This window comes from Nomia melanderi, chromosome 3 (assembly GCF_051020985.1).
Source record: "Nomia melanderi isolate GNS246 chromosome 3, iyNomMela1, whole genome shotgun sequence".
In the NCBI taxonomy this organism is placed as follows: Eukaryota; Metazoa; Arthropoda; class Insecta; order Hymenoptera; family Halictidae; genus Nomia; species Nomia melanderi.
In genome coordinates, this window is record NC_135001.1 from 16,137,750 (window position 1) to 16,163,772 (window position 26,023).

Sequence of the window (26,023 nt, forward strand, 5' to 3'; positions counted from 1 at the left end):
CGAATGATATACAAGAAAAGAAAATCTCTTCGACTTTCTGTAAATTATACCAGGCGTTACAATATTAGATAAAAACACACGTAAATTTAATTCACTATTCTTCGCACAAAATATGAAATATTGGCCGTCACGAATATATGACATTGATAGCGAACGTGTTAAGCAAATAGTAGCAGAAGTAAATAGATGATTGTTGCACACGACTCTCACATTTAATTATTATTTAAACAATACCTGAACAAATATATGAGTCATTGTGGCTGGTATGTACATTTCCATACAAATTGACGCAAATTATGTTTATCATTTTAGAGTCTTCTTGAAACAGAACTCAGCGAAGAGAATGCGAAAGTCAGCCAGAGTCCTTTAGTGAATTTAAGAAAGAAACAATACATACTCACCCCAAGACAAAGCGAACGCAATTTAGGAATAGAATCACTAGGTTCTGGTAAAGTTCGAAAATCGACCCGTTTTCAAATTGGTGGCATGGGTATGTATTCATCATATATATCAGACGAATTATAATTGCTACCCTGCAGATATTCAGTTGCGAGTACATTTCATTTTAATCTATTTTTTAATAAATTTATTGAAAGTGGAGAATAATGAAAATCTTAAAGGAATAGAGAAATTGGTGTGGTTTTAATTTTTGTAATTTGGTCGTTTAAAAATCTATATTTTCATGAAATTCGAATCTTATAATTGCTCGTAGAATATTAATATAAAGTAAGAATCAAGAAGTTTATTTTTCGTACTTAATTTCAGTCAACTGTTTTCGTAAAGAAAATGGCAGAACCGATTCTACCGATAGTCACGAAAGCAGTGAATCACCGACAGATGGTAGTTTTGTTAGGCAACCTAGTTTTCATTATGGTCATTATCGTAGTGCATCTGCATCAGGACACAGGTAAGTTAATCCATAAACAAGCCGTAATATTATAATTATTTGCAACTGATATCACTTTTACTCAGCTTGTATAATCTGCGGATAATTTTAATATCGCATGTTACATTTTTCTCTTTTATATAGTATTCTAAATAGTACTGTTATATGTGTATAGTATTAAAAGAGGTTCTCTTATTGCGAGGACCAAGAAACGAAGTGATTTTCGGGTTTCTTTTTAGACAGAATGATTAAACATATCATTTTGAAATATTATAGAATTTTTACCGTATACATCAGGAATATTTAAACATGTTTTTGAGAAAAACCATTTATTCAATCCGAAGTTATACCAGTTCTACGAGAATTCAAAAACTGCTGTGCATGGTTGACATCATTGCAATTGCTGAAATTTGCATTAGATACAAAAATTATAGAGCTTTATAATCTGACAGGCTGTAGCTATCACTTGAACTAAAGTAAACAGAAATTTTCTCTTCCTCACACAGGAACTTTTAAAGTATATTATATACTTGTTCTTCCAGCATTTCTTCTCCTCCTTTTTCCTTTTATTCGGAAATACAAAATTGTATCTAACAATAATAATAACTACAACAACAATAATATGTATTTTTTATATTTAAGCGTCGGTTCAACTTTCCAAAAGGCAATACGTCGAATGAAAAATCCTTTAACGAAAATCGGTTTTGGAAAGAGTAAAAAGAAAGAGAGTTTAGAAGAGGCACCTGGGAGCTGTGAGTACATAATAGATTATACACTTTACTGAGTAGGTCAAATAAACAGTTTACGTACTGATATTTGTTTAATAGTCTGTTAAACAGTAATTACACTTGTAATAGAACAAGTGACTCCAAGTAAAATAATTTAATAAATTCTTTTTGGATTATTATTTAAGTGAAATTAATGAATTTCACTGTCAACGTAACACAAATATTGACAAGACAAGCATTAAGAATGTTTCGAATTATAATTTTATTGTATGTAGATTTCAGTAGAAGAAACTCTTTGGAATCCGGCGAAGCATCAAGAGAATCTGAATTTGTTGTTTTGAAAGAGAGGAGATTGGTACCTCGTAATGCTGTCCATGATGGGATGCTAAGATTCTCATTCTTGCTAGAAACTTGCCAACCGGGTTCAGTTCCCGACCACTACCTAATGGCGGCCATTTTAGACCTCGTAAAAACATTTTACCTATACACGATATTAAAGCATAATATTAAATTTCCTCTGAAGTTTTGTTAATCTTACGATAAAACCAGAAATATTAATTTATCGAGATCTATAAATTGTTATTTATGATACATAAATCTTCTTTGTAGCCATATGCACCTGTAGTGGCGCGTGCATGTCTATTGCTAGAGTGTGCACATTTTGTTCATCTGTGCAATAAGGGTCAATGGCCAACTTGGATGAAATTAAATTTCCCGATGTTTCGTCCATCGGTGCCCATGAATAGCCAAAATACGTCCACAGTCGTAACGAGATTACACGTGACGCAGCGTACTGCTGGGAAACTATTTTACCAGTGGGCAGAGGTATATTTTATTATTTTCTACGATCTTTTATTATTATCTTTTTTCAGAAAAATCTTCTTTCAGTAAAGGTAACTTTACTTTTTAGTTAATTTAAATCGAATTACAAATAAGCTCTTTCGTTTTACTGGTTATGGATTATAATCCAATATAATTATCAATATATTAATGTAATAATTTTTAAAATAATGCGCAATGTGTTAGTCGACTATATTAATATATGACGCACTAAAAACAATAAACATCGTAACTAACATTATGTACAGAACTGATTCTTTAGTAACTCCTTCGTACTTTATTTTTCTAATAGCCCATAGTAATAAATGTATATTTAACAGGCAATTGGTGCACGTCTAGAAGAGCTATTATTAGAGGATAAGCAGAATATGGATCAAGTAACAGCGATGATCTCTGACGAAAGCAAACAGAGAGACTTAATTATTGAAGATGAAGAAGAAGATTTTCTTGACGAAGGTAACTACTGGCAATAATATCAACATAGCATAACGCGATATTGTTGGAAAGATTAGGCAATTAATAATTTAATTTTTTCAAGTGGAATCAGGTTATTTGATGTAATAGAATTTATAGCCGTATATTAATAAGAGAACCCAAAGCGTTAAATCTAGATTCTAGATTCTAGCCAACGATCCCTACTTCACGTATTAATTAAAACATGAGCTCATATAGCACATCGTTGTACTCATTTAAAAAGGCGTAAAATGTTCATATTATGGAGAAAAATATGTAGCATTTCATTTTTAAAAAATGATTTCATAGTCATATGAAAACTAAGAAAATAATAAAAATTTTAGAATTATTTGAAACGTCCATATGCCTCTCTGATACTTTGTGCACATTAATTTTTATTTTATTTTTCATTAATTCCTTTTCTTTAAAAAATCTTTGAATTTGTAGGTACCTTGTATAATGATACTGTTTTATAAGAAAAATTTGGATTGTTAATATGAAATTGCGTTTCAGCAAGTATAAACGCTTACGGATCTCAGTGTCCAATCGCGCTACGTCTCGTTGCCTGCATTCTACTATTGGAAGTGACCGCGTTTTTACGGGAAACTTATCAAACCTTGCCAAAATTTAATGAACTTTTAACGAAAGAACATCCGCAACCCAGAGAAACAATTCGACGATGGAGCATGGCACTTTCGTCGATGGGTCATTCTCAAACGTCAGCTCAAAGCCTCCAGTCGATAGTCGGTAAGTAACGAAAGCGGGATCATTCAAAATAGACGTAGAAAACTAATATGATTTTAATGTAACACGCTCATATAGAGGGTGTATCAGGATAAACGATACAACTGAGCAAGAGGTTTCTTTACATGTAAAGAGTGTTGACACATTTGTGTAAAATCTTTCCTTTGAGATTACATTTGCAAGAAATTCGATGAAAACTTCTTCAAGTAGGGTAATTCCAGGTGAAATAGGCTAATATTATTTAGAGTGTTAACACTAGATTTACATACATTTACTGTACAGTTTGTTCTATCGTTCTTAGGAAAATTGATATGCGTTCATTTAGAATTTGGAAATTAGAGATTTAACCTGTTATTATCATTTCAAGCTTTAAGATGATGTGTATACTCGTCAAACGCAGTTAACTGGTTAAAAGTAAACAATTAGCGTTCATATTTGCGTTACTGCATCAATCAAAATCGACCCAAAAATTTACCAAATAATGTTTATAAAATTCAATATGACCAAATTAACTCGTTCCATACTGAATCGTGCACAGAAGCCTACTTAACTATTTTTTTTATATGTATTTATTTTTATAAATATATTTTTTTGTTCGGTACTAATGATATTCATGATATAAAAAAGTTATTTAAATAAAATGGGCCATTTCTGACCGTCTTATTCTAAATATATGCATTAATTTACCTATATCAGCAGAGAAGCGGTAAAAGAAAATAAATAGAAAAAATAATTACCAGTTCTCATTCAATAACATGTATATTTAATGAATTTTCAAATTAGATTTTCCCGAAAATAGAACTTTAACCGAAAGGAAACTGTGTCTCTGTTTTTCAATTTGTTTTGACATATAAAATACGTAAGCTCTTACCCAGTTCTATCACCTATCTTGACACACCTTATATGCATTTCTGTAAGAGTTAATAACTGTACGAAATATTTTATTTATGTATATATACATAGTTTTTGTAAATTTCTTTCAGGTTATACATTTTTCCCCGCTTATTCGTTTATTTGCGTTCATAAGGACTGAAAAGTTTATTTCCACGTTCGTAGGTACATATATTGTCGAATATAAAATCCAAAACCTGAAAACTTTTCCCTGTATTACATTTGAATTTTTTGTTACTTATTATTACTTATTGTTTATCACAATTTAATTGTTTGTTACCTTGAATTCATTTTAATTCCATTACTTTTCATTTGGTATATGCAATATGTTAGAAATATTTTCTTAGTATGAATATATAACTTAGAAACACAAGTTGTCAAGTGATATGCAAATGAAACAAATCTGGGAACCATTCTACAAAAAGGATAAATGATACCTCTATATATGTTATGTGTTTAATTTTTTAATTACTTTCATACTTATACACTGGTTTTATGCGACGAAAGAAATATGATAACAATGAAGTACATCTTTCAATCTGCTATCCTCCTGTAATTTATTATCTTAATATTCTTTTGTATACTATACAATATATACAATACACAGAACTCTTCTTTTTCTAATATGTTAAAATCCATCATATGTAAAATGAAAATTTCTTGACAGGCCATTGTTTGATTTATGTTTTGCTTATAACACACAATATATGACTATTCATTAAATGAAAACAGAATAAAATTATGATTCATATCGGTCATTAATTTTCTCGACCATGAATTTCAATTTTCATGCCTCACACTCATTCGAACAAACGTGTACATATGTATGTCTTTAATGAACGAAAGTGTCTACTACTGCACATGCATCGATTAAAACGCACAAAATCTCGCAGGAAAAATTTCCCTGCGACTAAAAAATGTGTACGGTGTTCATCGTGTTAATATTTATTAATAGCCTTCTTCATACAGTTACTACTCGTTCCAAATCTATTTATTCTTTAATAGATATCTTTCTATATTTACGTTTCAAATTTTTTCCTTTCCTCTATCACTTTTATCGCCAGCTTCGTTTCGCTTTTTGTCGTTTCTGCCTATTTCATTTTTAAGTTTTTTCTAATTCTATTCCGCCTACCTATGTTAAGTCTCCAACGTTTTGGAAATATTTTTATATACTTATCCATTCTATATGATTTAAGTTTAATTAGAAGTACACTTGCATTATAGAGAAAACATGCTAACAAGGAAAAGGTCAGAAGGAGAAATACGTTTTGTAATGAGCCCAGCTTTAGATCGTAGGTTTTAACTTGGAGTTTATGAAACACTTTTTTTATACTTTTTTTTCGTTATTTTTGCAAGAATTGAAGACAAATATTTCGCATTATCTTTTCCAAAGCTAAGTGTCTGTTTCTTCTGTTAGAAATTCGTCATTAACGAAATCATTTGTTTTTAACTCATTTTCTTACCCTGTATACAAATAAATAATACTTTGTCAAAGTAATTCTGAAGTAATTCTAAAATGGAATAATTCTGCTAACATAAAAATATTAATTTGTATTTTTAAAAATACTTATTTGAAAATAGTAACATGTATAGTGAGAAGTTGTTCAGAATCAACTCCCCCACAATATATTTTAAGATCATCCAAATCGGAGTGGAATCAGTGTTGTAAATAATTATCATTAATTTAAACATAGGCGAAATGTACTATTATAAGTATTTGTTTTAAACAATGCACACTAAATCGTTATTGTACCATTTTTAACTCATATTAAAATTAATATTAAATTATTCAATGTCTTTCAATCTTAAATAAAGGATTATATGAATATATGCCACATAAATATTCTAACTAAATCAAAAGTTTCCTACAAATGAGAAACGATCTAGTATTTTAATTTCATTTTCGGCATGTATACTATTCAAAGCTTGCGTATTGAAATTTCCTTTTGTTCGAATGAGGAATTACTTATCCAATTCTATTGAAATTAAAAGTTATCCTTTAATATTTTTAAGCAAAGAATGTGTTTTATACAAACTTCCGTAACCTACGTTTGAAGTGTGGTTCATTAAGAACCGCATTTCGACTCCTGATCCTCTTCTCGTAAGTATTAGTGAAGGAACATTACGTTGTTCTGATTCACTTAATCTAATCACTCTGGATTAAATTTTCAGCAGAACGCAAAATTAGTTTTGTTGTTTGCGAACCTGATAACCAATCAGATGGTAGTAGCAAATCGACTGTTACAATTCAAGGGGAGGATTTCCAGAATGCTGAAAAGGAGAAGGCAAAGCGCGTACAACCACCGCAAGGTCGGCCATTTCTTCTTCGCCGCGATACCACGGATAATACGACCGGTTCGTTTAAGAAAAGAAGTTTGAAACTTCGCCGCGACACCAAGGAGGGCAAAGACACCGAATGTGAAGCATGTGAGTATCAAAACAAAAGAAAGTTTTATGTCACATGACAAACATTCGTTATGAATAAAATACATTGTGTACGAATCAGTATCTTTTGTGCACTAAAATGCAAACTCATAACATTAGTGAATTTAATATTATATTACATTCATATTACTAACGATTTTTACACTTCAAATTATGTACATATATTAATTATCTTTACCTTGCGAACCCAAATTCCAAGGTATCTGCAGAATGGCAACTTTTTAAGAGTGGATTTATTTATTTGTCTGTTACTTCTGTCGTCTACATATATAGTCCATGTTGAACATAAAGTGACATAAATAAATTAATAAATAAATACAAGAACACACACACACACACACACACACAGAGGTCCTTTTTAGATAGAAATAATGTTTGTGAGATAAATTTTTGGCGATGCCAAGATTAAGATGTAAATTTGGTAAAAAAGTGTATTTCTCGGAAACTTTTATGTTCTGATTGGACTAATATTCTACCTGTACCTTTATTTTGCATTGAGAACATGTCTATGAGAAGGATTTTTGACGATTTCGAAGTTAGGATACAGAATATTCTGTAAAAGTGTTACCATTATAGCGACACTCCCTACAATGCCGACATAACATGTAAATTATTATAGGAATTTATTAACACATTATATGCAAGCCACTTTGATGAAATCAGCTTATATCAATTATATTTAACTCATTTATTTATTATTCAGTACGTTTTCGGGAGTTTTCATTGCAAATAGAAATACCTTCGACCATACGAAAAAAAATCAATTTTTTATTTTTAATGAAAAGGTTAATGAAATAAATTTAAACATTTATTTACTATTACTCGGTGATACCAAAAGAAAAATATACTAATACGTCTCTTGCATACAATATGTTAAACACGATGATTAATTATCAGTTGCAGTGAAACGAGCTGATTCCATCCAATCGAAGAGGAAAGTGAGCTCGTTGTCAGACAGAAGTGACACATCCGAACCTGGTTTTTGTGGTGAAATTAGTGGCGAAGAATCTCCAGGAATACTCATTGATGATCAACCACCAGAGAGTCCCAGCGACAGTAATGAAACAGACGAAACTAATAAAAACTTTCCGTGGATGAAAGTTCTAGTTCAATTCGCAAACTCCTTGAATTTCTATTGTACTCATCAGAACTATTGCCACCCGTATTGCCATCGGCGTCAAATGCGAGCTAGCAGTAGGTTAATCAAGTCTGTAAGAAAGATTTATGGAGAAAAGTTTGGAATTCTGAATGGTACAGGAATCTTCGACTTCGACACTGAAAAGAAAGATGCCAATAAAAAGGAAAAGCGCAGTCGCAAGGTATCGGAGCAAACCAGCACTCAAGTATCACCTGTGCGGAGAAAGGACAGCGTAGGAAAAAAATACAAGTAAACCTTACACGAAAATTTCCACTTTCTTTAACAGTTGCAACATTTATTACCTATTTCGAGAAATCAGATATTTTCTTGCTGAATTTATTATATATTTGGGAAATATGTTTATAACTTTAGTGCCCTGTCAGAAAACTTGCATGATATTTAGTATTAAAATTTGTTAAATTTGTTGCACACGTTTTGCATGACATAATATGATATGATTTGCATGATACAATAAGTGAAAGTACATATCACGTGTTAGGAGTATTGTTTATATTAATAATGAAAAAACATCTGTAAAATGTTCAAAATGAACTTACTAATTAAAACATGATCATTTAATTTAATTTTCAAAGAGTTCGGTCGAATGAAGGAGTTAAAAGTGTTTATTAAAAGAGTTGGTTAACAAATATATTTTACATGAAGTTTCAATACTTTACCTTGAACGGGAAGAAATCAGATTATTCGATTTTGTTGTTTTTCTAGATTTAACATATACTTTATTAAATATTCAGAAATTTATAATATTTTTCAGTATTAATTTAATTCTTTACTAACACAAGACGTAAAAAAAGTTTAAAATCGATACTTTCGACGTGTTTCGTACATAAATGTATATTATCCTTCGAATTTTAAATTTTCTTCATTGAGCGAGTATTTCATGTTATTTCAGGTTTATAACTTTTTACAACTAAAATATTCAACCAAACTATTAAAAGAAATTGTTTAGTGTATCCTAATAACTAAGTTGTATTAGATCTGGCATTGAAGTTTTTACAGTTCGAACTTTTTCTACAGTTATCTTCCTGATTAAGATGAACAAAATTTGTCGCAAAATTCTTTATTAACCCTTTCGGTGTAGTGTGCAAGCATGGAAGTTCAACAATAGGTATTTGTAGGTATTGCTGAAGTGTCACCTCCAGTGAAAGAGTCTTTCCCCACTTTCACCACTGATTCACGAAGTTTTAACTTCTAGAATAAAAATTATTAGATTAAGAAATCATTAGAATTAAAAATGTTGGAAATTGAATAAAACTATTTTATTCAAAATTATTCTGCACTGGTATATTATAGACACTGCAGTATTCAATACCAAAAGGGTTAAGCTACCTAACGTTTCACTATCGCCATAATTTGATTCAAACTCGCTTTTGATCCCCTTATCAGACTTAAATACATAGACTTTCACGACTGACAGTAAATCAATGTACTCAGTGTTCAACAGCTTCCAACGAAATTTAGTGTCATGTCTCTTAACACATTGTTGACCGGCAATTTTACGCAGAAACTATTCCATGTCACTGATTATTATTCCGTAATTAAATACAAAAGTGAAACAATCGAAATATTCTTCGATATACCATATTTGTACATTATGAATGGAAATGAAACTTTGAACCAACGTTTTAGATCGAATATTTTGCTTTTGCAATATTCTATATTGCCCTGCGTTTCAAAAATTGAAACAGCTAATGCAAGTGCAAACGCAAGGTAACTCGTGACCGGTCAACAACGTTTAAACATGAAAGCACCAGTTAACTCATGACCGGTCAACAATGTGTTAAAGACGCGTATCTTTATCCTTGATATAGAATCGATAAGAACATAGACGGTTCCCAATCCGGCCGGTTAACGCAGCGGGACTCTTCGAAGGATCTAGCGGATCAAGATTCTGAGAAGGGGAAAGAGTGTCTGACGAAATCCGGAAAAGAAGACTCGGAGAAAGAGAATCCAGCAATTTTAAAGTACATCAAGTCTCAAGTGAAGGACGTGTTCCACGCACCGTTGGCCACTTTGGTGAAAGGGGCGGTGGTGATGACGGAGGAATTATTCATCGACGTGTTGCCTGTCGCATGGGAGCTGTTGTTAGAGTCGAATCAAGAGGTCGCCGCATCTGCTGCGTCCCTTTTCATAGTTGGAGCTGTGCGGGCTCCCAACCAAGCGAGCGAGCTGATGCACCACGGCCTTCAACACAGCCTGACGAGCGTTCGAATAAACGCGATCTTACGCTTCCAAGTCCTCTGGAAGCTACGGTATCAAGTATGGCCTCGAATGGAAGAGAACGCCCACCTCACATTCAAAGTCCCACCGCCTGGCATAGAATTCACTTTGCCTTCACCAAAGATCGGTATCGAGTCCTTGCCTGTTGTCGATCCACCCTGGATGCCGCAGGTGAAGACGAAGGTAGAGGAAGTGACTATCAATCAGGAGCACCATGTAAGTTTTCCCGAGGCGTATCAGTAGTTACCGTAGTGTAGATGTTAGATGGTTTCAGTAGATTAAGTAGAGTATATTATGACTATTACTTAGAGGTCTCTGGTGACGGCAACGAAAACTCGTAAGAAGCAGCAAACTGAACTCATAAAAAAGGCTTTACAGGCGCAAGACGATAAGAAACGCGAAGAGAGGGAGAACTTTTTGATCACGACTATACCGATTACCGTGCAAGCCGCGTACGAACCTAGCCCTGTTGGGGATGACCACGATGAAGGTACGTAGCAAATAAGATGGTGATAAGATTTTTAGCAGTGAGTGGGTTCGAATTTTGTTTCGTGATTTAATTCATTGTTTAATACTTCAACGAATACTTTAGTTTAGCCGTGCTTAACACTAGAACTACCGAGGATTTAATACGACTGATATCTAATCCCTATAAAAATTCTAACAATAGATTATTTTCGGTTTCTTCAGACATTCATTATAGTATTCAAGTCAAAGCTATTTGTTTTCAAGATCATTTCGAATATTCAATGCTTTTAAGATATTAATAATTATGAAACAAAACAATCGAAACCAGTCATTTTGACTAGTACGGTAGTTCTAGTGTTAAGCCCTTCGACCCGAAAGTTGTATCCCGTACGTCTTTAAGACATGTCAAAATAAAATTGCTTTTACAGATTCAAATTTGAAAAATAAAATAAATTCTGGTACAGGATGCTGTTGACTTATTATTGATATAATTTGTAGTCAAAATATGTACTATATCTTAACATAAAGATATTTTTAGACGAATGTTGAAACTGATGAAAATTCATCATTTGAGGCTTACAGAAAATAATAATCCTTCTTTTTCACATTTGAATTAAAGTAAAATTGGTAGCAAACAGAGATATTTTTATGGAAAAAATATGTGAAATATACCTATAGTTTTTTAAATGTCTAATAACCTATATAGGAATTAAATGTAAAGGAATTCTTAAGAAGGGTAGTGAATGATGAATTCTATTTTTAATGTTGTCTGCCAAATAATTGGTCGCTGAATTAAATATAATTTTAGTATAACAAAGTGATAAATTGTACAAGATAGTTTTTTGAAGATAGTATAATAATAATATAGTGATATAATAAAGAATAATAAAGGAATAAATTTATATGTAACACACAGCATCCGATTATATGTCCAAATAAATTTATAAACAAGGATTCATAAATTCATTCAGGGAACAGTAACTGTACAGCAATGAAGGGTTCATTTTACTACAGGAAACGTCGGGGACGAAGATGGAGGTGAAACAATAGCACGGAATACATCTCACCACAGTCAATCTGCACCCTCGTTGTTCCCCTCTTCCCTATGTTCTGCAATCGTCCAAATTATTCATCTACTCGATGATGCTGCTGTTTCTGATGATGGGAGTGCAGTTTACGAAGTCGCGTATCAGGTAACGCATTAAACGAACATTAACACGTTCACTTGTATTTCTTGCAACAATCAACCGCTTCTGTGCTTGCAATATTTTAAGGAAATTGACAAAGAGAAATAATTCCCTTATGTACAGAAAGATGTAAATAAGTAAATTTGTTAATTACAGTAATCAGTGTTTTACTTGCAATGACGCAGCAATAGTACATGTACCACAAGTAGCGCCTCTCGTTTCTTTGTACAAACATGAATGTACCGCCAGTGGTGCAGCCCGTCGTGAACGCGTTAAATTAATAATTAAAGAGTCCAAGTAAAATTTTATTTATTAACCCTTTGCACTCCAAGAGTTTTCTACCTAAATTACTCAACACACTTTCTAATAAAATATAGTCGACATTTCCTACAACTAACGTAACGAGTAATCGTACATGAACTAAAGAGGCTGTTTTATTCCAATATTTCACATATTAATGCGTCATACTGAGCTTAATATTAACTATACTTCATAATTTTGCTGTACAAAATCGAGTACCGACTGAGAGGCGCCCATGGAGTGCAAAGGGTTAATAAAGTATTATCCATTAGTTAGTGGAATATCTCACATGCTGACTTTGTGTGAGTAGTCCCATAAACACTAAAGCAACATTTATAACACACTTGAAAATGAATAATTTCAAATAAATTTGAAGAATTCAAGATTGAAGACCGAAACGTGTACAGCACAAATAATAGGCAAAATTCCAAATAATCCGAATTGGATAAACGTTCTTGTAAATAAAAATTTTTATGAATTATTTTACAAAAACTAAAACTGAATAGAAATTTATATCCTTTATTTTTATTTATAGTTTTTGATATTTTGATCTATAGATTAAAAAATTAGATTGTATTTCAAGTCTTTTGGTACCTAAGTCTTATCTTGCTCATAATAATAATACATGTGTTTTGCGTAACATAACTTAATATTAAAAATATATCTTTAGACTGCAACACTAATGATGTCTTATATTATTAGGTGATCTGGAATTGTTTGGTGGAAGATAGTGCACTGTTTCTCCGCTACGTTTTGGAACGTCTTACAAGAGACAAGCAGGAACTCATGTTTAAAATTTTAAGACACTTGATTCGTTTCGTGCCGAAGTTGCCGCAACAAGCTGCCTTTGCCTTATACAACTATATCATTGGATACGTAATGTTTTATGTGCGCTCCACCCACGAAGAAGGTCAAAAATTAATAGGAACTGCACTATCTATATTATGGATGGTAAATACATTTGAAGCATACATTAGTTTACGATCAGAGTTTGTTTCACTAGCAATCTTGTAGTTACAATATTTTATTAAATGCAGCAAATCGTTTGTATAAAATGAAAATAAAATTAAGAAAATAATCTCGTCAACTGTCTGCGCGTTACACTGTGAGTCGCGATTTTAGACAAAAATACACGTAAAAGTAATTTTATTCTTTTTACGGGGAATACAAAGTGTTGAGCGTTACAAATAGGTGACGTCACCTATGTGAATCTGACCACTAAGGTGTTCATATATCATATACATAAATACATATAATGAAATCCACGAAACTAATTTATCTAATATATACTAAACATAACATTGTAATAACCATAATCACGATGTACTTACAAGATCATTGCTACAACATTATTTTTCCAAATTACCATTAGAATAAAGTTACAATTTACTATATTAGTAATACAATTATAATAGAAATTAATACAATTATAATAAAATTATAATAAAAGATTAGTATCGTTATTTAAAAAAAAAAACTATTGTTTTGTAGGTGGTACACAGTGTACACGGAATAATGTTTAAAGATCTAAAGCAAATATTACGGAAAGAACAGTGTGATGCATCGATTTTATTAACTGCGAATGTTCCATCAGCAAAGAGAATTGTTGTTCACGGTCCCCAAGACCCGGACGCGGGAGGAATTCCGTCGCAATTCCCAGTACAAGAAGATACGCAATTTTGTCAAATACTTCGTGAATCCTTAAACTTTTTTGGCATAGAAGAATCGAAACAGCGCGAGTACTTCCTTGTCGACTATAAAACACGTTTGTATCACAATTTATATTATTTTAAACATGTTGTCACATAATTTGTACTCTTTCTCTTCTTGACATCTTAAAAAGAATTCTACAAACTATTTTCTTTTAATCGTTTTAAATGTTATTGAGCTTATAAATGTAGTTTAAACTTCATTTTTATTCAGAAACTGCAAATAAATGAAACGTTCAATTTACTGAAAAGTATAATTCCAGATAAATTACTAAATGTGAGAAAGATAAGAAAATATGTTTTTAATAATGTTTGCACGATAAAAAACAACAGTTTATATATTTATTATTTATTATTAAACAACAATTTATTTATTTATTATCTTATCTTTCAGATCAAATTCGCAATCCATCATCGTATGTTCGAGACTATTATTTTTTTAAGGGTAGATCCCAATTTTCTGAAATCGAATTGGTTCATATGAAACCAGAAGATGCATACAATGCTTTACAACGGCAGGAATTGGTTCACAAATTTGTTGAAATTGGAAAAGTTCTGTTGACTTGGGCGATATTAAAAAATGTTGACATGGTAGTGCAAAGGGTTGTCTTTCTGCATGAAGAATTGATGAAGTTGCCATCATTCCCGCGGAGAGCCCTCGAAGCAGATTTGGACTTGTATAAAGGTGGTGAAATCGGCAGAGTAAGTACCACAAAAAATACAAATTAACAGTAAACATTAATAAAACTAATAGTCAGGTCATATTTTAATGTAATGTAATTACTTACTATTTCGTACTATTTTATTTTGCTTGCCTTATCCTTACACGTAATTTTGATAAAAATTCATGTACGATATTATAAAGTCAAATAAATATTTTTCTAGCCAGAAATTTTTAACGCCACTGGAAATTATGTTGTTCTTGTATCTTTAAAATGATAAGAACACTTTAATTATTTTCTGATAGTTATTAAATAATAATAACACGTATATATAATAATTAATTATTAGGAAATGTCAGACCTATTAACTCCTGCGACTCGAAGGATATACCCCATATGTCTTTACGCAACTGACGTATCAAAATACCTGTTACAGTTTCATATTAATGAAATAAAATAAGAAATTTATTGTGTAGTATATGGAAATATTTTTATGGTATAATTTTTATTCAAAATATACATTAGAAATTAATACCAAATTAAAATTCAGCTGCATGCAGACCAGTTACTTACTCGGTATGCTGTTATACTATATGAACGTCGGGACAGAGAGATTAAATACGTTATCGTTTGTTTATCTGTCACTTCTTCATGAAATATTATATATTTACATTCACACTACATCTACATTTTCATCTACATCTACACTACATCTACATCTACATCTACATCTGCATCTGCATCTGCATTTACATATACATATACATATACATGTACATTTACATCTACATTCTCATTTATATCCTTATTTACATATACACCTACATCTACATTTGCATTTACATTTACATCTATATTTACATTTACATCTACATTTTCATCTACATTCTCATTTACATCCTTATTTACATTTACGTCTACATTCTCATCTCATTCTCATCTACATTCTCATATACATCCTTATTTACATTTACATCTACATTCTCATATACATCCTTATTTACATTTACATCTACATTCTCATCTACATTCTCATTTACATCCTTATTTACATTTACATCTACATTCTCATCTACATTCTCATTTACATCCTTATTTACAGTTACAATACATCTACATTTGCATTTACATTTACATCTACATTCTCATCTACATTCTCATCTACATTCTCATTTACATTTACATCTATATTGATATGTATATTTATATCTATATTTATATATATATATTTATATATATATATATATATATTTATGTATATATTTATATGTATATTTACATTTATATTTATATGTATATTTACATTTATATTTATATATATATTTGTGTATATATTTATATGTATATTTACATTTATATTTATATCTATTTTTATATCTATATTTATATCTGTATTCATATCCGTATTTATTACACTTATATTTTAAATTATATTACGTATTTTTTCTTTCTAGGAACTCCTTGGCTTGGACGTAATGCACAAATTTATGTGGGTGAAATTAATCGCCAGAATGTTTGAGGCAATGGCGGGCAACTTCGCTTACTCAGGAGACATTCATTTATTCTTAAACGTTTTAAACGGCGCAATAATTCTTCACAGCGAAGATTCTTGCATTCTGCGTTACGTTGTCGCAACGTACATAAACGCAGCACACAATTTCAAAAATATTTTTTCAACCAACGGATACTTACTAATTATACCGACGCTGCTGCAATTATATGCAACCCATCAAACGAACAAACTAGTAACAACCACTGTGGAGTACGCCGTTAAACAATTTTATCTCATGAATCGAAAGCCATTTATCCTTCAAATGTTCGGTAGTGTTTCAACGATACTAGACACAGATGAAATTAGTGTTCACGGAGAAGCACACAAGGTATGTATACCTATTTTATAACAGGTTCAACCTCAACGCGTTCACGCCGCTGCGACGTCTACAATCGAACAATGGAAACTAATACGCAATCTAGGCATTCGATGATTATATTAGGAATTACGGGAAAAATATGATGACTTGCATTTCAATGTTACGTTAGACAGCGTGTAATTACCATCGAATATGTAGTTTGTTAAACTGGTTTGGTAAATAGAAAAAATTACTATATAGTTGAAAATTAATTTACTTGTTGGTAATTTTAATATTTTCAAAAATGTTAAGAATTTCGCCGAATTACAGCGCCGACGTGAACGTGTTAAATCTACGCATACTTATTGGTGGGTCTGTAAACTTGGAAATAGACTACAGACCTTTATATATTTTGCTGAAATGTACGAGAAAATATGAAATACTATTACATTTTATATTGTTTGCAGTTCAATATATGATTTCTATACACGTTATCACGGTCGCCATTTTGAACAATTTTACTGATACATATACTATATACTATAGATATAAGTATGTAGATGTTTGCATACATACTTATATACATTCATAAACAACATACAGTATGTCCAGTTTAAATGGAAACGCTCAAACTTCTGAATAAGTACTGATGATATGAAAAAATATTTCCAACTAATATTATTAAACTATTATTAAACTATACTAATATTATTCTTATTAAACTCAAACTAATATTATTAAACCATATGTTATAACTGCAGCTATATTAATGTTAATTAATATCGTATAGAGTATTGTGTGCTGTATAGCAAGTTATTTTTTGACCTCCGAATAACCTTGAAGCGTCTTGCAATGGTCACGTCAAAATTTTTAAATAAAATCTGATATTTTATATTTGATATTTTTGTAGTTAACATTATTGTAAACAGTTGCCAAACATTAGACACAATGTTTACACGAGCTTTTGTACGTTTGAAGGTTCCAGCTACGTGTTTATTCAATTTGTTACTAAGCTTGGAAACTCCATCACCGGATCCTTTAAACATAGACGAGTTGGTGAAAGAGGAAAAGCCTTTAAAAGCTATTGACTTTTGTTATCACGATGAAAATGAAATGGTCAATGTTTTAGATTGCATATCTCTTTGTGTAATGGTGATAGCATATGCACCTGATTCTGTCAGAGGGCAACAAATGTTGGTAAGAAGTGATTTTATGCAGAACAAGTCCCATAAAGAAACATTCTTATGAATACCTAAAAATTTTCATTTAAGAGTAAACAATTATTATGTATTAAATATGAAATCAGCAGACAAATGATATTTCATTGATATTCATTGATTTCGTAGATTATATTGGAAGCAATACTACCGTGTTACGTTCAACAAATTCAATCTCCAACTTACAATAAAGACGGGAAAACTGAAAAAGAAATAATAGATCAACTGGCTATAGCTGTTAAGACTTTGGTTAATAATTCAGAGGCACTTACGAAGTAAGTTGCAGTTATTAACTTTTTAATGAAACGATGTTTTTTAAATCACGTACTAATGGAACTGTTTTTTCATCAGATATTATAACGGACCGCAAAAATCAAGTCCTGAACACAAAGGATCCAGTCAAAGAAATTACGGCAAGGTCCCGTATTCACCCGGTTTTGATTTCGAAGATGAGACTCATAATACAAAATACATGGAGCACTCTAAAATTAAAACCTTCTATGATCGAGATCTTGAGGATGCAGAAAATTGCCATAAAAATGAATTTCGCCGACCACGTGATACGCTTTTAAACATGGTAGGAGATTTTGTAGCTCGGTGCTCGGCTCGTTTGATTGAATTGAATAAAAAATCTCAAGATGGAAAGATGATCGAGTTATTAGATTCGAAATGTCACATAGTAAGTAATTTTTTATTTTACTAATAAACATGTTTATTAAAATTCTGATGACATTTTGTGTATAACCGATAGCGATTAGCAGACATTGCGCATAGTCTATTGAAGATATCCCCGTACGATCCGGGAACAATGGGATGCCGTGGCTTAAGAAGATACATGAACGATATTTTACCATCAACCGAGTGGTCCAATGACGATATGAGACCTGCACTAACTATGATTTTGAGAAGGTTGGACAAAACTTTTAGCAAAATACACAAAAAAGCCTCGATTAGAAGAAATACAGATTGGACTGCTGCGAGTGATCTCTTGAAAGGGGTTTATGAAACGTTATCCAGATGTCCCTATATTGCGCATTTTCAATATTTAAAAACATTACTGAGTACCTGCCAGGTATTTATTTAACCAAGAATATAATATAATATAGTAGAACAACTTATATAGATACTTATATACTTACGTATGTACAAAATTAAAGAATCAGATTTCGCTAAAAAATTGCTGAAGTTCAAAGTTTTTTTATTATGTTGCGGACGTGAAAATAAACATAGGTTTTAATTTCGAAAATTTTGCAAACATAAATGCCTCTACGGACACTAAAAAATTTGTTTCGAGACTAAATCGCGCGCGCATTCTTATGTCACAAATTATATATTTTTAGAAGAAATAGAATACATGTGGTAATATTAAAATAATTTGATGTCATGAATATTGTGAAACTTAAGAAGTTTAACGTAATCCTAAAACATGCAAATTAAAATGATAGTGTTTAATAATGTGTTTATTAATTACACACATTCATTTGCATGTAGTCGTTAATTATTGGAGACACGCCTGTGGAAGATTCAACTTCAGCATCTCCAGCTGCTTCCATGAACAAACTTCCGCCGCAACATTTTTGCTCGACAGTACTTCGACTGATAGCTCTTCATGTTATATCCCTCGGTGAAGGATACTCTCTCGAAACTGTGTGTGGCGGCCACTCTATATTTGCATCTCAACCTCGAACAGAAAACACGTTACTTAACTTATTGATACCGTTATTCTTACGCGTGGGAACTGGAAGAAAAGGTAACGCACGAATATTAAGTGAAGTGACTACATATTTATAAGGGAACATCGCGAATCCAGAGTCGCCGATTTGAATGAAACTTTGTGAGATGGGTGTATTAAATTGAAAAAATATCGTTTATTTTTACTTCATCCTCTATAAATTTGTTTTAATGAGTGTATTCGTAACAATGTTCTGTTCTAAAAATGAATAAGGTATAAAAAGAATCACGTATCAGCGAACTTTAAATATTCTAAAAACATGCATTCAAAAACTTGAAAAGTAAACTACTGCCCTAGATAAACTTGATACAGAAAATAATATACTTTGTTGCCTTTATTTTGTTCCAGATGTACAAAAGTTAAGGCAAACGGATATAAATTTTGCTCTAACTGCAGTATTGAACACACTGTGGCCACCAACCACGAAGTCAGTTCCAGTGACCGCCCAAAATTTGAAAACCACAACAGATATGAGAACGGGTAGTTTAACATTTGTAGCACGAGATTCAAAGACTTTAACGAAAACGTCGTTGACGTTATATCAAGTGGCCTTTTTAGGTAACGGAACTTTAAACGATTTCTAATTTACAAACGTAGCCAGTAATTCTAAACGATCGGATTTATTTCCTACAGCTTTGAAAATTATGACTATATGCTTCGAAACCGAATTAAAAACGGAATGGCCGAAAATTTTACGCATAATGCGGCTATTGAATAAGCGAAACGAAGCTTCCACTTATCTTTGGAATTTTATAGAATTTGTAGTGACTCATCGAACCGCATTGTACATTCAAATGCTTCCGTTTACCGTGCATAAAATCGGCCAAGCACCAATTTCGGAACACGAGAGAAATATGCAAAGTACCATACGCGCAAAAATTAATGGAGATACTAAAACAGTGCCAAAATCTCGCAGTACTCTTTTGACTGACCTCATACATGAACTGAAAGATCTTAAAGAAGAAATAGAAGATCGGAGATTCGGTTCGTACTCTAAATTTATATTCTATTAATTATTCAGCATTTACTTACCTTCGTTACTTATTTTCACATATTTCGTTAGACGAATACACACTCCATTTTTTCATTTTATTGCGCGCAAGACAGCAGATTTTTTTAACTAAATTCCACGGATAACAGGTTAATAAGTTTATATTTTTTAATTTGTTGATGTTATACGTGAATGTTAACTACATAATTATTTTTGTTGTGTTCAGACGAAATGCAACCAGAACCAAAGAGAAGCCTAGCAGACATGCACTCTACCAACGAAGGACAACCTCGGACTCAAAGGCCATCATTATTAATGGATCTTTTAACCGGAGATCATGGATCCAGAGTTCATACGAATCGTACGCCCGCAGAAACTCCGATTTCTCATGCTACGGTTCCCCAGTCTGCCCCTCATTCAACCCTTCAATCAAATTCGAGCAGTACCATTAAAGTAACTCAACCGAGTCAAGTATCAGCACCACCAAATGGTATACATACTACACGAGGTACGATCTCATTTATATTATTTTTTAAAAATCGAATGAATTAATTTAATTTCTGATAGCAAATTTAAATCATTTAAACGTGTTTAAATCGACAAAGTGAAATATTTTAGACTATCGTTTTAATTTAAGTTTATAAATTAAACTGTATTATATTATGTATTTCTGGGGTCATCATAATATATTGAGTTAATGCGAAACTTTTGACGCTTTTTGGAGCAAATAAAGATAGCACTGAATCTATTTTTTCTTCGAAATCACAAGGATTTTACAATGATGGAATAAATAAGCTTATAGAAAAATAGACTTGTGCTGATAGACTAAAACATCAAAACTTATGCATCAAACCAATATATATTGTAGTAAATTGATGTTCTCATTGATCTTCTCGCATTTTTATTTATGAATTTTTAAATACATGAGTACAATGAATTTTTAAAGCTGTGCTTGTTCTTATTTTCAGGATCGATTTCTAGCACAAGCGTGGGCTCGTCCACTCTTCGCGAAGCCAGCGACGTCGGTACTACCGAGCAACACACAGAACAACTGCCCGTCACAGGTATCGATTTTTAAATAATAATTTACCAAACGGTCCCGAACTTTAAATACTTTCAGTGCGACTGCAAGCCTCTCATAAATGTTTCGGTGTTTTTCTAAGTGATTGCAAGACGTTTACCACAGTTGGATCGAGCCATTGTCTACAGGACACTGCGACGGAATTTTCAACGTTTTCGCGATACCCTTTTCTTTCTGTCTACAACGTTTTTCAACATTATGTAACCGAGGGTGCATTGCTTCATTTCATTTCCGTCAATAGCGAGGCTTGCGAGATAATCTTTTGTTTCAAATATAACTTTTTCGTTTCATCGAGTCAAACGTTAAGATTAGCTTTAACCCTTTATAGGAGAAAATTTCAGAGACAAACAAACAATTCTTTATTAACTTGAACATTCCTAATTTACGAAATTAAATTTATCATTTTCTATTTAATAAATATTTCCTTTTACCATTTGCAAATTTTTAATACCATTTTGGTTTATTTTGATTCAGAAATTGAAATTTACGCATGAAAAATTGAAAATTCTTGGAAGATACAATGTTTACGTTCGGAACTATAAGGGGTTAATTCAGTTTGCATCGCTTGTATAGTTTTCTTTTTCACTTTCCATTGTTCGGGGCTTCCTGTTCGATCTTATATTGACACATTGATCATTGCGTTGCTTTCATTGCTAGCTAGGGAACGGAGGTAAGCGGATTCTATTAGTAAACACTGACAAAATCTATGATAAACGTCCCGCTGGTGTGTTCCCTTATCATTAAACTACGGATGTTTATGCACGTAATACGCACAAAAAATATTCATTATATAAAACTATTTTTCTATACATTAAATTGTTCACAATTGATATTTATTTTTAGTAGTTTTACTTTTTGATATACATTTTTCAATCGTACATGTTTCAAAGGGTCTCCATGTTTCGAGGTGCATAATCAGAACAAGTAATGCTTCATAAATTCAGGATTCTCACTTAAAACTACATTTTCATTTGAACTCATCTTTTAATAAACATTAGGTATACACTAGTCCATAGAGATATTTATAATGGAAATGTCGTGCTCGCCAAATAGTAGATATTTTGAAATTTTCGTACGATTAGAATACATGTGAGAATTGTGTGTACACATTTCATTGAAATCGAATAACAGATCTGAAATATTCATTTCTATTACAAATAGTACATAAATTTTAAATACTTTCGTGCACCAGTGTATCTAAAGAAACTTAGAGATCTTATTTATCTCTCCATCATTGTAAATGCATTTCACCGTATACATTAGAACAATATGATAATCTGACCACTTTGTCAAAATTTGAAATACTACAATTTAAATCAAATATCAACTAAAATTTTCAGCTACAATGTTACAATTTCTTATTCCATTCAAGATATTCCTGTGTGCCTTCTCTCAACTTCGTTTGAATCAGATATTTATAAACAGGTAGAAGATATATCATGATGTGTATATTAATATTGTAATTACAGTTGAGGAATTTATTTAAAGACGAAATGAAATTTATAGGATGCAAACACACAAGATGCAGTATTTAATACTATATTCTTCTATACATATATTCCCAAATAAAAAATTCTAAAACCTACAAAATAAAAATCATATACTTCTGATTCTTTAATAACAAAACAAAATTCTGTCGAAATTTCACATATTTCTCTGTATTCTATAAAATTGTATACATGCATGAACATCCGCAGTCTACTTATTACGCTTCTCCGTATCTCGTATATAATTTTGTCATATCTTTGTTCACTATTCTTCCCCTTTCTGTGTCTCTCTCGTTCACACTTGCTGCTGTTTTATTATTATTTCCGTGAACAGAGATTCATTACATTTTTCAAGTGTATATTCAAACATGTTAATATGATATAATTTAATTGTGCCTTATTATTTAGTATCTACAAGTAAACCACTTTTAAAAATAACAATACACTGTTTGGAGTAATTGGGGTTTATTTATGCTTATAATATACGTTCATTATTATTATTATTGTCATTCTCATTGTACAATGTTTTCTTATTAACCCCTTGTCTTATGATTTATTTCTCTGCTATGATCGATATAATTGTTTTATCGTTAATAATTTATTAGGAAAATTTTTATACTTATTATATGTCTACGTTTTACTACAAAGGTTAATAATTAATAAAGAAAACTAATATTTAATTTGTATTTGAAAAAAAATAAATAACACTTAGATTTATCAATTCAGTTTAAAACTTTCGTCACGAGTTTAACACGATATTATAAGTCAAGGGGTTAAATAAGATTGCCCGATCGATGTCCCTGGGTTTCTTCACTTGTAAATAGCATCTGGTGCTACGCTGGCCAAGTGGTCAACCAGCGTAGCACTGCAGTCGATGGATAATAAAATTCCGGGGCCCACTTGCTCATCCCTGACGGACGCCGGATGATTGAATCCTTTTTGTTGTTGTTGGGATCGTTATTCCGCGTTATTCACGACAAAGGCCCTGGCAGGAATGCGGGTCGCATTCGTCAGCTTTCATCTATTCTTATCTAATTTTCCATACTAATTTGCTATTCATCAATACAGTTACACATAATCAATGAAAACCATAAATGAAATCCCTAGCGATAAACCGCTCTTGCCTTTGTGCTGACCCGGAGCTCTTCTCGCGATCAACGCGGAGTAAGGTAAAAGTATCAATAGTTGACCAGTTAAGGAAAACTTTCTGCGCGAATAATAGTAAACGCTTGCTTCTTTATTGAATAGAAAGACTCTATGCGTGAAAATGCTGTTTGAACGTCTTACATTATGTAACAAAGCGAACTTTTTTGAAATAGTTTTATTACCCAAATTTTATAGATATTTTTGAAAACTTGCGTCAGAAGTTGACCATCCTTGGAAATAAGAAAACTAATGGCTGACCATATCTTAGCAGTTGACCACTTACAGTAAAACCAAAAACACTAAAGGTTTTAATATTGTTTATTTGCAACGATTATGACAAATTACAAGTAAAAGAACAAATACAAGTGAACAGAAGTTAATATTGAAATTACAAATAAATCGTTAGTTTTTACGATAAACAATTTAATTCAGGTATGTGTTTCGAAGTTGGGATGGTAGATGCTGCAGCATATCTGTCGCACCTTTATTCAAAGATTATTACTTTTAAAAACCTTATTTCTCACGTTTTCCCGAAAAATAGTCAATTAATGTTACTAAGTCAATTATTGGTGTCTTTACCGTACCTTTTATTATCATCGTCATCATCATCATCATCATCATCATCATCATCATTATCATCATCATTATCATCATCATTATCATCATCATTATCATCATCATCATCATCATCATCATTATTCATAATTTCATTATAATTGTTATTATTTATATTCATTTGTCATGATTGTAGACGTTTTAAATGGAACAGTAAAGTTCATCTTATTGATACGATTCTACGAAGAAAATTAATGAATTTAAACAAATAATATTTGTAACATGTTTGATATTTCAACCACATTGGACAGTACAATAATGTTCATTATAAGGTATACACGAATCTCATTTTCACGGTAATCTTCATTAGATTACTTTTCTATCATAGTTGCTATTTTCCCGTCACGTTTAGTACACGATCGTAATAAATTTACATAGCAGTATTTAGACAATGGTAATGTCCAACAGTTGGTATCCAATTCATCATTAAGTAGATATATCTTACCACAACGTAGTTGCTTCGACTCTTTACTGCTTTCTTGTTTTACCAGATCACACGACAATCTCTCTAATCGAAAGCTGATCTTCTTCCATACAGACTAACTCAGCAATCTTCATTCACAGATAAACAGATGCATACGTCTCATATATATGCGTGTGTGTGTGTCTGATGTTTCAACTCTATATAATTTACATATACTCATTGGAACAATAGATTTTATTATTTTCTGTTAATAGGTATCATAAATATTAACTTTCGCAAATCTTCCATAATCGACACAATCCCGTTTCTCGCATCCCATAACAAAAAGTATTGGACAGTTACTTCTTTGAATTTTCAATTTTTATTTTTGTATATAATCAATCTGGTATAGGACGTTTAACGCTATTTAGCCAGATAGTGCGTATGATAATTGAAAACAGAAAAAGTTTTTAAGCAAAAGTAGATTATTAATGTAAATGATATAATAACTATAAATGAATATTCCAGTGTTACTGTTCTTCACAAAGTATATATGCTTTATTAATATAGTCTTAAATTAAATATAGTCTTTGATTATAATTTTTCGTTACATGTCAGCTCAATACTAAAATAATAAAAATTCTGGCAAGGTACATGTAAAGGTACTTTACTTATGCTATTGATTACGTCTGTTCTATTTGCTAGCAACGATGCACAATCATCGTTAAAGACAATATATTGACATAACGATACCACTACCACATGGTCTGTCTTATTTTTGGTCTTTCCTTTCATTCTAGTCGTTGAATGTG

At 31.6% G+C, this 26,023-nt stretch overlaps 1 protein-coding gene across 13 annotated transcripts in view; it reads left to right on the forward strand.

Annotated features, from left to right (window-relative positions):
- The window catches only part of unc80 (unc80, NALCN channel complex subunit), a 59,394-nt gene that overhangs the window by 29,585 nt on the left and 3,786 nt on the right, over window positions 1–26,023 (forward strand). For 7 of the 13 annotated variants that reach the window (XM_031982423.2, XM_076365382.1, XM_031982426.2 and 4 more), the window contains 25 exons: window positions 313–490; window positions 766–907; window positions 1,529–1,638; window positions 1,890–2,080; window positions 2,224–2,439; window positions 2,775–2,910; window positions 3,421–3,654; window positions 6,715–6,969; window positions 7,885–8,374; window positions 9,955–10,579; window positions 10,673–10,853; window positions 11,846–12,024; window positions 13,021–13,269; window positions 13,810–14,083; window positions 14,422–14,729; window positions 16,144–16,569; window positions 17,518–17,736; window positions 17,886–18,031; window positions 18,108–18,435; window positions 18,508–18,828; window positions 19,248–19,506; window positions 19,837–20,046; window positions 20,122–20,472; window positions 20,706–20,987; window positions 21,448–21,543. In XM_031982423.2, the coding sequence (XP_031838283.1) occupies window positions 313–490; window positions 766–907; window positions 1,529–1,638; window positions 1,890–2,080; window positions 2,224–2,439; window positions 2,775–2,910; window positions 3,421–3,654; window positions 6,715–6,969; window positions 7,885–8,374; window positions 9,955–10,579; window positions 10,673–10,853; window positions 11,846–12,024; window positions 13,021–13,269; window positions 13,810–14,083; window positions 14,422–14,729; window positions 16,144–16,569; window positions 17,518–17,736; window positions 17,886–18,031; window positions 18,108–18,435; window positions 18,508–18,828; window positions 19,248–19,506; window positions 19,837–20,046; window positions 20,122–20,472; window positions 20,706–20,987; window positions 21,448–21,543 (6,406 nt within the window). Of the gene's footprint in view, window positions 1–312; window positions 491–765; window positions 908–1,528; window positions 1,639–1,889; window positions 2,081–2,223; window positions 2,440–2,774; window positions 2,911–3,420; window positions 3,655–6,714; window positions 6,970–7,884; window positions 8,375–9,954; window positions 10,580–10,672; window positions 10,854–11,845; window positions 12,025–13,020; window positions 13,270–13,809; window positions 14,084–14,421; window positions 14,730–16,143; window positions 16,570–17,517; window positions 17,737–17,885; window positions 18,032–18,107; window positions 18,436–18,507; window positions 18,829–19,247; window positions 19,507–19,836; window positions 20,047–20,121; window positions 20,473–20,705; window positions 20,988–21,447; window positions 21,544–21,642; window positions 26,001–26,023 lie in introns of those variants that run through there. The other 6 variants (XR_004235505.2, XM_031982432.2, XM_031982431.2 and 3 more) reach the window with 6 other exon arrangements.